At 41.8% G+C, this 17,031-nt stretch overlaps 1 protein-coding gene across 2 annotated transcripts in view; it reads left to right on the top strand.

Moving 5' to 3' along the window:
- The window catches only part of WRN (WRN RecQ like helicase), a 113,139-nt gene that overhangs the window by 2,543 nt on the left and 93,565 nt on the right, over positions 1 to 17,031 (top strand). For both annotated transcript variants that reach the window (XM_074950380.1, XM_074950382.1), the window contains exon 2: positions 16,533 to 16,654. In XM_074950380.1, coding sequence (XP_074806481.1) covers positions 16,580 to 16,654 — 75 coding nt within the window. In that variant the 5' untranslated portion in view covers positions 16,533 to 16,579. The remainder of the gene's footprint in view (positions 1 to 16,532; positions 16,655 to 17,031) is intronic.

Here is a 17,031-nt window from a genome sequence, read left to right on the forward strand (position 1 = left end):
ACATTCTTTACAGTAATCTTGTAAGTTTACTGGTACAGGGTTATGTCAACCCTTCTTTAGGTCTAAAGCCTAATATGAGTAACCTACAGTTGTACAGGCCTCAGGCTGTAGATCTTGCATTAGCCTTACTTTGTTTATATACCTAATAGAGACTCATCACTCATAAATATGTCAGCCTTATACCCCTATAATACTATTGTACTCATTCCTATACTTTTATCTACCTCTGTTTATCACACATTGATTACATACGAATTAACCACATCAGAAATAATTATATGAAATAATTGGCTACAGAGAACTGCAAAGAAATTAATGCTAGCAAAATGCCATCCTTTTGTCTTTCAAAGATGTTTTTGTTATAAACAAACTTGTGCATCTGCATTAAAAAGGTGGTGTCACATTTCCAGAGAAATAACAAGCCTTAATCAGATCAGGCAGAAGATATTTTGAGTCGTGCATTATTTCTATGTAATATTTGAGAATATTGTTTTTGATTGGAAGCAGCACAACTTACTAGCAATAATATAACTTTCTGCGCATCATAGGCTGACTGAATTGTAGGATATATTTATTGCTTTTCATATTGATGATTACTGCTTGTTGCTTTCATCATGATCACAGAAGAGATTTGGACCAAAAAAAAAAAAAAATACCAGAGTTGCCTGTTAAAATAAAGGAAATTGTAATTACTAATACTGGTGGTTGGACCAAAAGTTGAATGATTCTGATTAAATGGCCTCTGCCTAAATCTTTTACTTACCCAACTTAATACTTATTTCCAACTAGAATAATTTTTGATTGCTGGCATTAAATCAGCAATCAAAATAAATTGGCAATTTATTATGCTAAAGGCAGCTGTGTTTTACTTTTTTTTTTTTTTTTACACAACTGAGTACTGTAAAGATCATTTCCTCTTTCTGCATCAAAATAGTGAGAATTGTAAGATGAAACAGTAATAGTGTTTTTACTAAAAAGACAAATTTGTTGTTTGTAAAAGCACCTTGATGCAATAAGATTAATGTAAAAGGTCTCTTCTCCCATGGATTTATGTACATATCAAGTACTTTTAGTGCTTGAGGGTAAAGCTACAGTTTTGTCATGGATGTCATAGTGGTCGTGGAAACTGAGTTTGAATAAAGTCCATGAAATGCCACCAAACCAAGTGGCAGTGTGACCTAGTCCACTCATTCTTGGCATATTTGCCCCTCCATTTCTGGCCAACTTTCTGTGCATCAAAATTATGTGCTAGGGTGTAACACCAATCAAATTTGCCCCTCTGTCCCTCCATCTCTGGAGGGGTGGATGTGCAAAACCTGAATGGTAGTTCAAATGTATAGGACAGGTACAGGGGGCTGGAGCCACTGCTACAGGGTGAGCATGGGGTGGGCTCACTCTCCGATCCTCTCGTCGTCTTCTTTTTATGATCTATAACTATTTTTCTCAACCTCTGCCGTGAAATGTTTTAAAAATTGGCATGACAATCATAGCCCTACTTGTGTGAACTAGACTTATGGGAGAATAAGACCCTTGGTGTGATGAACTGCAATGCACTAGAGTAGAATCACACATTCAGACTTATTCTACCTCTTTATTAGTGATCTAGATCTAGAAGAGGAACCAAAAGGTCATTAATTAAATTTGCAGAAGATATAAAACTGGATGGTGGGCTGGCAGGACTGACTTGTGAAGGAGGTTCTTTGTTGCTTTAGAACCTCATGTCCTGGACCAGGGACTTATTGTGCTGGGCGCTGTACAAACACACCAAAAGATGGTTCCTGCTGCAAAGAGCTTACAGTTTAGGACAAGTGAATGCAGACAAGCAGACTGGGGAGCATAAAGAAACAAGTCAGGACTGGTTAGCATGCTAGGCAGTGGGCTCACCACGCCTGCTGCCTGATGGTTGTCATGAGTTTTGTAGGTATTCCAACAAAGAGGAGAATTAAGGAGAGATGTGAAAAGGGACCATGAAGTGGCTTTGAGGGTATTTATGTGGAGCTCATCCCATGTGTACAGCATGGTGAGAGAGAGCCTGAAGGTGCTTGTTTAACGTGTAACAAGTGGGTAATGAAGGCTGCCTTCACTGGCAGGATGGAGGTGGGAGTTGAGATCTTGATAACGTGTGAGAGAAGCTGTGAAAGGCCTTGGAAGTGAAAACATTGTATTTGATGAAATGGAGAACAGGGAGCCAGTGGAAGGATGCAGCGCGAAGGGAACATAACGCTTACAAACTTTTTCAGGTAAGCACCAAGGTAGGAGATAAATTATGTAGGGTGGTGTGAATGTTATAACTGGAAAAGGAACATGTTGGCTGACTCTTCAGAAAAATGTGGACACAGATCTAGTAGGCTGCGGAATGGTTTCTCAGTAGAGGTGTTGGAACTTGCATTGCTTGAATCTATATATTTTTTAAAAATAGTGACAGATGGTGGTGGGACAGGGTCTTGAAAATGTACAAGAAAACCCTGCATTGTCAAAGTCTAACTAGGTGACTTCGATAATTCTGTGAAGAGCTCACTGAGTGATCCCTTGGGGCAGCACCCTGTGGGCTTGGACTAGGTGATGCATCTTTCAGGTAGGGATATCGGCTAATAGGTGTTCAACTAACTAGGTTCATCTTTGAGGGCATCCGTGCGTTCCCACTAGTGGGAACTGTCTCCTGGCAAATGGGTGCACAGAGCCCTCTTGAAAGCGGCATCTCTTAGGAGTGCATGCATGAGCATCCTCTTGAAATTGAGCACTTGGATTGCAGAGCTCTGTATAAAAGATTGCACTCCTCCAACAGGACCTGTTCTTTTTCTGCTGCCTTAAAGAACGGAAGGGACCCACTGCTGTGTCTGTAGTGAGGCACTTGTTTGAGTTTTAACCTCCCAAATCTATGGACAGCTTAGTTTCTCTAGTAAGGTTGTATAGTTTTAATACTTTCATAGACTCACTGAGTTTTTTCTAAATCTCCTGGGAGCCCTTGGGGTTTTTGGGCGCTGAAGCCACACCCTAAAAGAGAGTTCAGGAAGTATGCCTCATGCCTGATAAGTATCTGTTCTGAGCATCAGATTCTGAGATACATCGGGTACCTGGAGGAGGCACATTCTCCGGCCTAGTGTGCACTCTGCTGGCTTTTGCACCTTGGGCCTGCCAAAAGCCCCATCTTTGGTGTTGAGCCTACCTTGCTTGGGGTGCTGAGAGCAGAGGAACTTAGTTCTGCACTAAGACTGGAATGAACCTCGGGTGCTGAAGCCCACCCTCACAGAGCTCAAGAGGCAACTCCTGCCTTGGCTTTGGCACCTGCCTCTTCTAGAGGCTTCAGCATGGGCTCTCCGAAGACCCCTGCAGTTGCCAAGGCAAAGGCCCAGTCTGTGCTGTCAGCACCCACTGAAAAGCTGCACCATAGGCTCCAAACATGATGGCACTTGACTCTCCCCAGGCTTCCTCTAAACCTACTCTGGAGAATCTTACCGCTTCCTCTGCCTTGTCTCCAGGCCCCAACACTGACGTATTGGCACCAAGCTCGCTCCCAGACATTGATCCTAAAAGGAGGACAAGAGGAAGCATGCCAGCACCACAAAGTTGCCTAAGAAAGGAAGGGGAAGACTCTTCACTCCTGTGGTGTGGGATCCCCTGGTGCCTCCCAGCAGTAGCAGTAGTTTGTTCTCACCCTGTCGGCGCCTGTGACAGAAGGGTTGTCCCTGATCGTGATTCCTCAGACCCCATCCCAGTCACCATGTGGCAGAACTAGGCCGTCTTCGCAGAGTCTGGCAAACCCATTACACATCTTCTGCTATCCCAGAATTCTCTCCCAGGCCTCCAGCAAGGGTTACCCCATTGTGGGATGAGAATAGATGGGTTGTAAGGGTCCTCTGTGTTGACTTCAGCTCCTGGGGCATTTGGCACCCATGCCAGCCCAACACTGTCTGGTGCCTGGAAAGAGCTGATGCCAGAGCCATTACAATTATTCATGTGGCCATATAGCTACAGTCCTATCCAGGCTCTAACTGGTGTAGCCAGATGTAAGCTATCTGTTCCAAACTTTGGGGCTGCCCCATCAGCAATGGCCTTTGGATTGAGGCTTTGCCGCAACCCACAGCTCTGATACTGGCATTGGGAGAGCACATCTGTAAACCGGCCAGTGGACGTGACACCATGATTCGTCAGCAATCTGGAAACCTTAGATGTTGACGATGTCCCTTGGAACATGGATGATTTCTCCTACCCAACGGTCTCCAGGGTTCCTTTCCGCCACCCAGAGAACCTGAGTCCTATATTAATATTAACCCTAGCTGAAGAGACCTCCCTTAAACCTCTTACGTACTTATCTGACCTTGACAACAGCGTTCCTCATCAGCAAGAGGGCCATTTAGCCCCAGGCTCTAATGGCTGCTCCCTCCTATACAGCAGTGCATAAAGATAAAGGGATTCATACACTTCACCCTTGCCCTTGCTTTATGCCCAAAGTGGTGTCAATTTCCACATTGTATGTGTGTGTGTATCTGAAATATATAAATCTACTCCTTCTTGGGTTCTTTCCCAGAACCTATTCTCATCCAGGTGAAATATCTCCATGCTGCAGATGTAAAAAAAGTCCTATGGTGTTTTTTTTTAAACCTGGAAAAGATAAAAGCTCTTTCAAGAGATTAATGGGCTATTTGTCACATTTGAGAAGAGATGCCAGGGAATACCAATCTTCACTCAGCAAAGTGGATAAAAATATCTGATTTTAAAAAATCAGATTTTTAAAATGTATTTAAAGGTTTATTTTTAAAAGTATTTAAAATTAAAGTTGAAATTGACAATCTGTTAATGCCTAAATTTACTATAATATATTAAAATAATTTACATTAAATAAAAATATTAAGCTATACATGTTTTAAAGAAAGACCACTGAACTGGAGGAAGTCACTGGCTAAGCAGCTGGAATCAGAGTTTGTTGAAGTGCATAACCAGCTTTTGACAGCAGTAGCCTCTTCTGTAGGTGTGGCGAGAATATTTCTTAATTTCAGTTTATTCAACTAATTCAGTTCAATGAATTTCCTCCTCCAATTTATAAATCAACACTAGGGCCACGTCTCCACTACTAAGTTGTTGGTTTTATGTAAGTCGATATCGAGCCTCTGATTTAAGCAAGTCGATCTTGTGTGTCCCCACTATGCTCATTGTGTCGTCGGAGTGCATCCACGCTAGCAGGGCTTGCATCGACGCATAGAGTGCTGACCTGTGGGTAGCTATCCCACAGTGCCTGTAGCCAAGTGGAATTTTGGGTTAGGCTTGCAGTACCTTTATGGGACCAAAACATTTGCATGGGTGGTTATGGGAACATGGCATTAGCCTCCCACTTACCTCCCTCCCTCCCTGAAATCAACGGCAAACAAACCAAGCCTTTTTTCATAAGCCTGGGTTACCCGCGCAGATGCCATAGCATGGTAAGTATGGACCCCTCTCAGCTGTACACTGTTGTGAGCATTACAAACACCTTGCACCTTATCCTTCAGTATTTACACAGCTGATACAGGAGCCGCCGTGTGGAACAATGTGATGCCACGCAAGTAGCCCTGCTGGAAGACATAGAGCGGAGCAATTCACATTTGCTGGCGACAGTCCTACATCACCTTGACACAGTTGAACGTCGCTTGAGGGCCCAGGAAACAAGCACTGACTCATGGGACTGCATCGTTATGCAGCTATGGGATGATGAGCAGTGGCTGCAGAATTTTCAAATGCATAAGACCACTTTCCAGGAATCGTGTGAAGAGCTTTCCCCAGCCCTGAAGTGCAGGAATACTAAAATGAGAGCTGCTCTGACAGTGGAGAAGTGAGTGGTGATAGATCTGTGGAAGCTTGCAGTGCTAGACTGCTACCAGTCAATGGGGAATCAGTTCGGAGTGGGTAAATCTGTTGTGGGATCTGTTACGATCCAAGTTTTCAGAGCAATCAACAGACTTCTGCTGAGAAGGGTAGTGACTCTGGGCAACGTGCAGGACATAGTGGATGGTTTTGCTGCGATGGGATTTCCTAACTGCGGTGGGACTATAGATGGAATGCATATCTCTATCTTGGCACCAGACTACCTTGCCAAAGATTACATAAACCGAAAGGGGTACTTCTCAATGGGGTTGCAAGCACTGGTGGATCACAGGGGCTGTTTCACCAACATCAACGAGTGATGGTCAGGAAAGATTCATGACGTGCACATCTTTAGGAACTCTGATCTGTTCAGAAAGCTGCAAGCAGGTTCTTTCTTTCCAGACTGCAAAACAACCATTGGTGGTGATCAAATGGCAATCATGATCCTGGGAGACCCAGCCTACCCCTTGCTCCCATGGCTCATGAAGCCATACACTGGCAGCCTGGACAGCAGTAAGGACCATTCAACCATAGGCTGAGCAAGTGCAGAATGGTGGTAGAATGTGACATTTAAAAGGCTGCTGGCGTTGTTTGCTTACTAGGTTAGACCTGAGTGAAAACAATATCCCCATTGTTATTGCTGCCTGCTGTGTGCTCCATAATATCTGTGAAACAAAGGAAGAAAAGTTTCTGGCGGGGTGGGGGGTTGAGGCAGATTGCCTGGCAGCCAATTTTGAGCAGCCAGACACCAGGGCAATAAGAAGAGCACATTGAGGGGCTCCACGTCTCTGTGACGCTTTGAAAACCAGTTTCAGCAATGATCCACAGTAATGTGACACCTATCTGTGTTGTTCCTTACCAAGCTATCCTCTTCATTGCATTTTCTCCTATGTGAATTCCACTCCCACTAACCATGGTGTGCTGAATGAATAAAGAGCCTTTTCTCCTCAATCCGTTAAGTTTTATTATGCACACAAACACACAGAAACAGGAAAGAAAAGTGGGGCAAAAGCGTTGAAAACATGGTGGTAGGGGGAGAAACAAGGAAAGCTTGCTTACAATTGCACTGCAATAACAGTCAAAGCAATAACAATCCTTGTACCCTCCCCTAGTGTTGAGTGCAAGGAATATTGGACTCTTTATCCCCCCCCGACCCCCCAACTCATAGGACGTTTGGACGAGGAGGATGTGGAACTTGGCAATGATGGCAGCAGGTTCAGCATAGGCTGCAGAGAGAATGTAGCATCCAGCTGCCTTTCTTGAACCTCCACCAGACGCCTCAACATGTCTGATTGCCCCCTCATAATCTGCAGCATCTCTTCCTGCCTGGCACGCTTTTGTTCCCTGCATATTCTCCTGTCCTCTCTGTCCATATCCAGTTTGTCAGACATTGTAATCCTCCATGCTCTGAGCTCTGTCTTATTATTCTCAGAGGTGCGCATTAACTCATTGAACATGTCCTCCCGAGTCTTCTTTTCCGCCTTCTAATCTGGGAAAGTCTCTGCCCCAGTGTGGAGGATGCACCGACAGACAAGGTTTCAGCTACAAAGAATACAAAGGACAAGGGTAGCATTGACAGTGCATGCATTGTTTCTGGTGCAAGGTTAATTCTTTTTATGAAATAAATACCCCTCAGTGCACTTCCCTGCAGGCCACAACGTAATCACAACCACTGGCTATTGCAAGAGTCAGTTTGCTGCTCTAGCCATGGTGCGTATGGGCATGAGGTCTTTGCTGCAGCTTTTGTGAACACATCCTTGGGATCACTGGTTGGAACTTCAGAAAAGCCTCCTTTCCCCTAGCACCCTGAGGACAGGTACCAATGTAAAGCCCCCCAAATAGTTTGATTTTTACAAAAGCGACACCAGGTTGGGGGGGGGGGGGAGGAGGGATACAAACAGGAAGCTTCTCCCCCCACCCCCTCACTTTTTAAAAAAATCCTGGTTGCAATACACAGTGACTGTGGATTATGGGGTGGATTACTTGTTGAATTGTTTGCGGCTTAAGGGCTAGCATGCAAAACTTCCCCCCATTTCCCCTAGATGACCCTATGCGATATCACTCTCCTGAGGGTAACAGAGATGGAAAGGGAGCAGATGCTGTCTGGGTACAGACCTGGCCCTTATGCTGCAATGTTCTGTGCTGCAATGATGCCAGCAGAGTTAATACTGGAGTGGTGTGGGAAAGTGTCCTCCTGTGGTGGATGAAATAAGGAAGCCCTTCCCAGAAACCTGCTGCAAAGGATTGCAGAGACCCTCCATGAAAGCTTCCTAGAGATCGCCGTGGAGGATTCCAAGGCCATCCCTGTGCACGTAAACCGTTTTTTTCTGAGAGCACCCTCTGCGTAGCTGGAGTGGCCACAGATACCCACTACACCTACTTTTTTGTTCAGATTAAACTTAAAAAATAACAGCATGTAACCCTACAGTTTGATTGGAAATGTGCATTCCCCAGAGGTGCCTTCCCCTGCATCATGGTCCCCCAGCAGTTGGTCTCCTGAAGGGATGGGCTCCAGGGTTAAAAATGGTTCTTGGTTTTCGGGGAGAATGGATCCTGTGCTTGCCTGCCTTGCATTCTCCTCCTCCTCCTCTTCCTTCTCGTTGTTGCTTGATGCCACCTGGGGCTCCTGGGAGGTATCCATGGAGAGTTTTGGGGTAGTGGTGTTGTCGTCGCTGAGAATCTCATGCAGCTCCTCATAAAAGCGGCATGTCTGTCGGGCAGAACCAGAATGACTGTTTGCCTCCCTTGTCTTATGGTACGCTTGCCGGAGCTCCTTTATTTTAACGTGGCACTGCTGTGGGTCCTTGGTGTAGCCCTTCTCCCCATACCCCCCACGATTTTGGCATAGATGTCAGTGTTTGTTCTGCTAGATTGGAGCTCTGCCTGCACAGACTCTTCTCCCCATAGAGCAATAAGATCCACCACCTCCTGTGTACTCCATGTTGGAGTGCGTTTGCGGCCTTGAGTCTCTATAATCAGCTGTACTGATGAGCTCTCCACACTGATCAAACAGGAAATGAAAATTCAAAAGTTCCCGGGGCTTTAACAGGGGAGTGGCTGTTTCCTGTGTACCTGGCTGACATACAGTGGAGTTGAAAGTGCTCTCCAAAGCAGTTACAGCAGAGCACTGTGTGACACCTCCTGGAGGCCAATTCATTCAAATTGCACAACGCAGTGTCTACACTATCCCATGTCGAATCAAGCACAACGCCTCTCGCGGAGATTGAGTACAGAAGTCGACTTTACAGGCCACTTAGGTCAGCAGAAGGGACTTGGTACTGTAGACACATACGTTATTAAATCGACCTATCATGGCTTATATTGACCTAACTTTGTAGCATAGACCAGGCCTAGGTGTGAGAGGATGAGACATACTAATTCTACAATCTTGAAGAATCTGGTAACCAGAAACAATAAATTCAATTCGCTAACCACAGATAATACTTCCATTGCTTAATTAATCATTAGTTTTAAATGCAAAGCATGTTTTGATAAACATTTACTTATGTATCCAGCACATTTAAAGTAACTATTTAACTAATTAAAGAAAAGTATGAGACTGTTTTTGTGTGATTGAATTTCCATCCAAATAGTGACAAAAATCATGAATAAAAAACCATCTAGAAAAGAAGAAATGCGTAATTCACCATTTTCTAACATAATAAAAATGTAAAAATTAAAAATCTGAATAAATATAAATTGTTATATAATTGATTAAATAAATATATATAGATATAGTGCATCCTCCTGATTAGCAAAAAGAATGCCCAAATTTAGCTGTAAAGGCTAATTTAATTGCAAATCAACATGTTTACCAACCAGTGAGAATCGGCCTTTCTTTAGAAAAATAAAAAGTACAAAAGCAAACTAAGATTAAAATAAATTATTTAACTCAGTTTCCTGCTTGCTGATTATATCATGATTAAATTGCTTTGATTTAAATCAATCCACCCTGCCACACAGAGATCTAATTGGATTAAGGTCTGTATAAAACTATTTCAACATAGTGAGGGTACCAGGACTAGCAAGGGTTAAGGACCATTCGACTGGAACCCCAGTGGCTTCTGTGGCATGTACATCCCAGTAGGGAAAATCTGTAGAGCTGCAACTTGAAGGCCAGTATGTATTTTTCACCAGGCACTACTCCATGTTTTTAGCATGGCACTCCAGTGCTCAATTTGGGAGAGCAGTGTTGCAGTTTGTATTTTGCTAAGAGCTCCTCATCCACCTGGGCAATACCGCTCACTAATCTCCCACAAGTGGGAATGTACTGAGCAGGGTGGATTTGATTCAAATCACGAGTCAGGAAGACTCAATTTAGTCATGGATTTCTACATAAAAGTGCATTCTTGTTGGTTGTTATAACCTTAATACATATTCTTCATAACTCAGAGATAGATGTAGGTTTCATTTTTAGAAGGTACACACTATATTTTTAAGTGATTTTATTTTGAAAACTTTTCAGATTAGTTTTACAGCTATATCAGAAGAAGAATGATTGTTTGTTTGGTTATTTCATTTACCAAAGGTAATTGAAGCAGATATTTATGAAGTCATTGAGAGGTGAACTATCTCCAATTCAACAGGTTAATCATTAATATTTGGAGGATTTTCTTGCCATGCTGTATTAGGAAGAGAACATCACCAGACAGACATTTAAATTGTTTTATTTGACTAAAACAACAACGTTATGTATTCTGGATTTTTTTCTACAACAGCAAACATAAAATATTTTAACAAAACAAGCATCTGAATTTTTGAATTTAGTTAAACATTCAAGTTTTTTAAAATCAGGTTTGTTTTTGTTAAAATTGTTTAACTAAAATAGTTAAATGAAATATTAAAAAAACAACAACAAAAATTAAATCGACTGTCAGCCAGGTCAACATGAGAAACTTAAAATATTGGTGTCTGCAGCTAACTCAGTCGTCTTCACTTTCATTTTCTTGTTTGTTCATAATCTGGAAAAGAAAAACAAGCTTTCCTGCTTTTTCAGGTCCCAAACGATTTCTCAATTTGGAATGAATTAGTCCAAAGGAAGAAAATATTCTTTCTACACCGGCAGAAGAAGCTACTGCTGTTAAAAGTGAGATTATCACTTCAACAGTCTCTGAATCCAAGTGCTTAAGTGACTTCCACCAGTTCACTGGTGTGACTTTCTTTAAAACATTATCAGCAAACATATATTTCTTGAATGGTTCTTATTCCCAAACTGGGTCTCTTTTATGGCCTGCTGCCCTTATAGGTTTTCCCTTCTAGTGAGAGAATGGTATGGTAGATCTCAAATCAATGAAGGCTACACTCAAAGACCTCAAGATTTCTGGAATATGCTGCTCAAACAGTTTCACTTTTGTTTCAACTGTCTGTCCCTCCCTTCTCACATTTATCTCCAGACTTCTTCTCCTTGTCCAGATCTATTCTGCCCCCAACAATCTTCTGTTTATTGATCTTTTTGAAAATTTGCACTTTTAGAAAGATGTAAGGGATTGACTCTGTGTACACAAATTTGCAGAGGGACAATCGGGTTGAGGTCTGTTATTTCTTACCTCGATATATTATTTGTTTGTTTATTTAAAAACATTTTTGCTGTTAACAAGCATGTTATCTCTGGATACACAAATCCACAGTTTGAGAACTGCAAAACTAAGCTTCTCTGATGGTACCTTCTAGACTGAGCACTGAGTCCCATTGGGTAGATAGAAAGATTAATCTAAATCTATGCAGAAGCCCCTGCAACCCCATAAGATTGGGTCCCTAATCCATGAACTATTGGAACTAATTTACAAAACTTTTCTTAAATATTACATGACTATATTGTCTCATACTATAGAATTAGAATTTATAATCCTTATTCTATGATGAGATATCTTTGAGCTATAATGTATCTTAATTAAAACTATTTTTAGATAGGTTTTTTCCTCTAAAAGCATTTTATCAAAAAATATCCGATTTAAATGAAAAAAAAATTGATTTTTATCCACTCTGGTATTGAGGCTCGCAAAGAAGGAGAGGTTATCCACCAATCTCCTGTGCATTCACACTCAGTGACCATCTTTCCCTTCACCTCAGAGTCCTGTATAACATCAGGACACTGGATCAGGAGAAGGGATAGGAAGTGAAGGAGGTGAAGTCTCTTATAGCCTGAGTTGCTGAACATTTGATGCCATGAGAGGTCACTTGCCCATGCGTACTCTCCCCTTCTCCCCCCACCCTGGTGGATGCTGTCTTCCAGGAGGTTCTGTGTGCTTGCCACCGGTGAGCAACTCCCATAAGTGCAAATGCACAGAGGTGACTCAGAACATTAGACACCAGTAAGTACCTTCTCTTTATCTCCGTGCATAATGACAGGTTTCAGAGTAGCAGCCGTGTTAGTCTGTATGCAGAAAAAGAACAGGAGTACTTGTGGCACCTTAGAGACTAACAAATTTATTTGAGCATAAGCTTTCATGGGCTACAGATCACTTCCTCGGATGCATAGAATGGAACATATAGTAAGAAGATATATATATACACACACCTGTACCCCAATATAATGCGACCCGATATAACACGAATTCGGATATAACGCGGTAAAGCAGTGCTCCGGGGGGGGGGGGGGCCTGCATGCTCCAGTGGATCAAAGCAAGTTCGCTATAATGCAGTTTCATCTATAACGTGGTAAGATTTTTTGGCTCCTGAGGACAGCGTTCTATCGGGGTAGAGGTGTATATACATACAGAGAACATGGAAAAAGTGGAAGTAGCCATACCAACTGTAAAAGGCTAATTAATTAAGATGAGCTATTAGCAGCAGGAGGAAAAAAAATTTTTGTAGTGATAATCAAGATGGTCCATTTAGACAGCTGACAAGGTGTCAGGATACTTAACTTAGGGAAATAGATTCAATATGTGTAATAACCCAGCCGCTCCCAGTCTCTCTTCAAACCCAAGTTAATGGTATCTAGTTTGTATATTAATTCAAGCTCAGCAGTTTCTTGTTGAAGTCTGTTTTTGAAGCTTTTCTGTTGCAAAATTGCCACCTTTAAGTCAGTTACTGAGTGACCAGGGAGGTCGAAGTGTTCTCCTACCGGTTTTTTAATGTTATGATTCCTGATGTCAGAGTTGTGTCTATTTATTCTTTTGCATAGAGACTGTCCAGTTTAGCCAATGTACATGGCAGAGGGGCATTGCTGGCACATATCACATTGGTAGATGTGCAGGTGAATGAGCCCCTGATGGCGTGGCTAATGTGATTAGGGCCTATGATGGTGTCACTTGAATAAATATGTGGAGAGAGTTGGCATCGGGCTTTGTTGCAAGGATAGGTTCCTGGGTTAGTGTTTTTGGTGTGTGGTTGCTGGAGAGTATTTGCTTCAGGTTGTGGGGCTGTCTGTAAGCAAGAACTGGTCTGTCTCCCAAGATCTGTGAGAGTGAGGGATCATTTTTCAGGATAGGTTGTAGATCTTTGGTGCACTGGAGAGGTTTTAGTTGGGGGCTGAAGGTGATGGCTAGTGGCGTTCTGTTATTTTCTTTGTTGGGCCTGTCCTGTCGTAGGTGACTTCTGGGTACTCCTCTTCTGGCTCTGTCAATCTGTCAAAACAGAGCCAAACCAGACAGTCTCTATGCAAAAGAATAAATGGACACAAGTCTAACATCAGGAATCATAACATTCAAACATTCAAAAACTGGTAGGAGAACACTTCAGCCTCTCTTGTCACTCAGTAACAGACTTAAAGGTCGCAATTTTGCAACAGAAAAGCTTCAAAAACAGACTCCAATGAGAAACTGCTGAGCTTGAATTAATATGCAAACTAGATACCATTAACTTGGGTTTGAATAGGGACTGGGAATGGCTGGGTCATTACACATATTGAATCTATTTCCCCATGTTAAGTATCCTCACACCTTCTTGTCAACTGTCTAAATGGGCTATCTTGATTATCACTACAAAAGGGTTTTTTTTCTCCTGCTGATAATAGCTCATCTTAATTAATTAGCCTCTTACAGTTGGTATGTGTCAAGGTTCCTCCCCCACTCTGAACTCTAGGGTACAGATGTGGGGACCTGCATGAAAAACCTCCTAAGCTTATCTTTACCAGCTTAGGTCAAAACTTCCCCAAGGTACAAAATATTCCACCCTTTTGTCCTTGGATTGGCCGCTACCACCACCAAACAAATACTGGTTACTGGGGAAGAGCTGTTTGGACACGTCTTTCCCCCCAAAATACTTCCCAAAAACCTTGCACCCTACTTCCTGGACAAGGTTTGGTAAAAAGCCTCACCAATTTGCATAGGTGACCACAGACCCAAACCCCTGGATCTGAGAACAATGAAAAAGCATTCAGTTTTCTTACAAGAAGACTTTTAATAAAAATAGAATTAGAAATAAGAAATCCCCCCTGTAAAATCAGGATGGTAAATACCTTACAGGGTAATTAGATTCAAAACATAGAGAACCCCTCTAGGCAAAAACCTTAAGTTACAAAAAAGATACACAGACAGAAATAGTTATTCTATTCAGCACAATTCTTTTCTCAGCCATTTAAAGAAATCATAATCTAACACGTACCTAGCTAGATTACTTACTAAAAGTTCTAAGGCTTCATTCCTGGTCTATCCCCGGCAAAGACAAAATATAGACAGACACACAAACCCTTTGTTTCTCTCCCTCCTACCAGCTTTTGAAAGTATCTTGTCTCCTCATTGGTCATTTTGGTCAGGTGCCAGTGAGGTTACCTTTAGCTTCTTAACCCTTTACAGGTGAGAGGAGATTTCCTCTGGCCAGGAGGGATTTTAAAGGGGTTTACCCTTCCCTTTCTATTTATGACAGTATGGCTACCTCAACCTTTTCATGTTCTCTATGTGTGTGTGTGTGTGTGTGTGTATATCTCCTTACTATATGTTCTATTCTATGCATCGATGAAGTGAGCTGTAGCCCACAAAAGCTTATGCTCAAATAAATTTGTTAGTCTCTAAGGTACCACAAGTACTCCTTTATCTCCTGTCACTTCCTCATTTACCAGATCTGTCTTGTCTTCTTTCTCCTTGCCCAGGCTCTCCCTCTTTCCTGTTATTAATCTTCCTTCATCTCAATACTGGCCTGCCATTCCTCTACCACTTGCAATCGTGTTTACCTCTCTGGTGGCCAAGTGGAGGGGAAGCTGTTGAGGCTCTTGGGTGCTGAGCTATGTGCATTTGTTGGGTTGCCTCTGGTCTCTGCTACAGAACTCAAGAGGAAGCTGTTAATGTCTCTTAGTAAATATTAACCCTGTTAGTTCTTTTTTTCTGTTTATTTGATTCATTTATATATTAACTATTCTTTAAAATCTTTATCTTCAACAAAGAGTGTGTCTGAATTCTAAGGTGCAGAACACTGGTCCTATGCGGGAATGTTATCCATCATGCCTTATTTTAACAATCTCTGGCATCCTAATGTCTATAAAACTCCAAATATTCTTGGAAACAATCTCCTTAACATAGACACATACATACATATAGGGCGCATATATAATGCTTACATAAGCATATATAGACTTGGGAAAGTAATAAGGGATGGTTGTTACAGCAGATGTTTTCTGTTGGGGACTCAGTAGGGAAGAATGATTGTTGGGTAAGAAAGACCCACTGAGAGAGATTCTCTTGAAGAATTGTTAGTCTTCTGAGCTGTGAATAGTCAAGCCTTCACACATAAACCAGGTAAACTGAGAATGTATAGAAATGACATCAGAACATATGTTTCTGGGGAATATTCTTGGCAAAAAAGGTTTCTTTGTCTACCACCCTATATAATGATATTGGTATGGGAACTTCACTGGGGGAGTGAAGGTTGCGCTTCCCTCCAGATACAGTGAGACAGAGCCAGCTCTTGATAGGGTAATAACGTATCTCTTTCTGTATTCTGTATAGTGCTGGACTAATCTCTGATTGATAATCTTAGATTAAATAATTCCAATTGAGCCCGTTGTTTAAAAATCTTGAGTCATTAACTTAGACATGCAACAAAGCAATGAGTTGAACTGGAACTGCTGGAGACAGCACGGTGGGCAGTGTAACCGCACCGAGAGCTGGCAAGACCAGCATTGTGTGTTGCTGCGCCACGAGTTCCTCTTCCCCACAACTTGGTGGGGTGGGAACATTCAGGACCAATCCTCACAGCAGAGGCAACCTGCTCTCATCAGAACAGTGTTCCTACTCTCTGCAAAGGGAGTTTTCAAACCATGAATTATGCGAACTGCATGTAACTCTCTGAGTAAGAAGGCTGGCTAAAGAACAGAACTGTGCATCACTAGATTAAGTGTTAAACAAACAAACAAATCCCTACGGTTGTTTGGTATGTTAGCACCATAGCTGTTAATGGCTGAAGTATTTTAGTGGAAAAATACACTGAAGTCATTTCATCCTAAATTAGTTGTTGCTGTCATAATGTTCAAAAGACTTTACTGAACTCACTCTCAGGAGGATATTTCAGGATTTTCTTCTTTCATGTATTTTTATACATTTGTGTATACATGTAACAGATGGTGAAACTCTGATTAAGAACTCTTGCATTTACCTAGGTCACGTACATTTCCTTCCCTGCGGACAGATTGCTTGAGCCTAAAGTGATCAGCTAAAATGAAGACCCTGGGGGACTAAAAATGATAAAACAGCAATAATAGCTCTCATTCGTATACCGACTGTTCACTAACTGCCTTTTTTCCCCCTTAAATTTTACAGAACAAAAGTAACAGAAATGCAGAAGAATTAATCATATAGAATTGAAAATGATTTCTCCACATCATAAACTTCCCCAGTGGATGTCTGCACAGAGTAAAGAAAATGCTGTGGGTGACAAAAAGGTAGGATCTGATTTGAAAATCTAGTTGTGCTACATTACACAGATGGTTTGGACTAACGTTCAATTTTATTACATTTTCAGCTCGCACCATTGTTCCAGTATTCACTGTTAACATATTTATAGCTTGTCTGTAGATTAATTGTATATATCTGGTACGTTTTTGATCCATTTTGCCCTACATAATTTTTCATTTGACAGAATAACAATATAAATTTCACCATGTAATATGTTAGTACCGGTTAGTAAATAGTAATACTTTTAGTTCTTCCTTTTTCTATATTTGATTCATTTATATATATTAACTATTTTTTAGAATCTGTATCTTCAACAAAGAGTATGCCTGAATTCTAAAGTCCAGAACACTGGTCCTTGACCAGT

This window comes from Natator depressus, chromosome 4 (assembly GCF_965152275.1).
Source record: "Natator depressus isolate rNatDep1 chromosome 4, rNatDep2.hap1, whole genome shotgun sequence".
NCBI classification, from domain to species: domain Eukaryota; kingdom Metazoa; phylum Chordata; order Testudines; family Cheloniidae; genus Natator; species Natator depressus.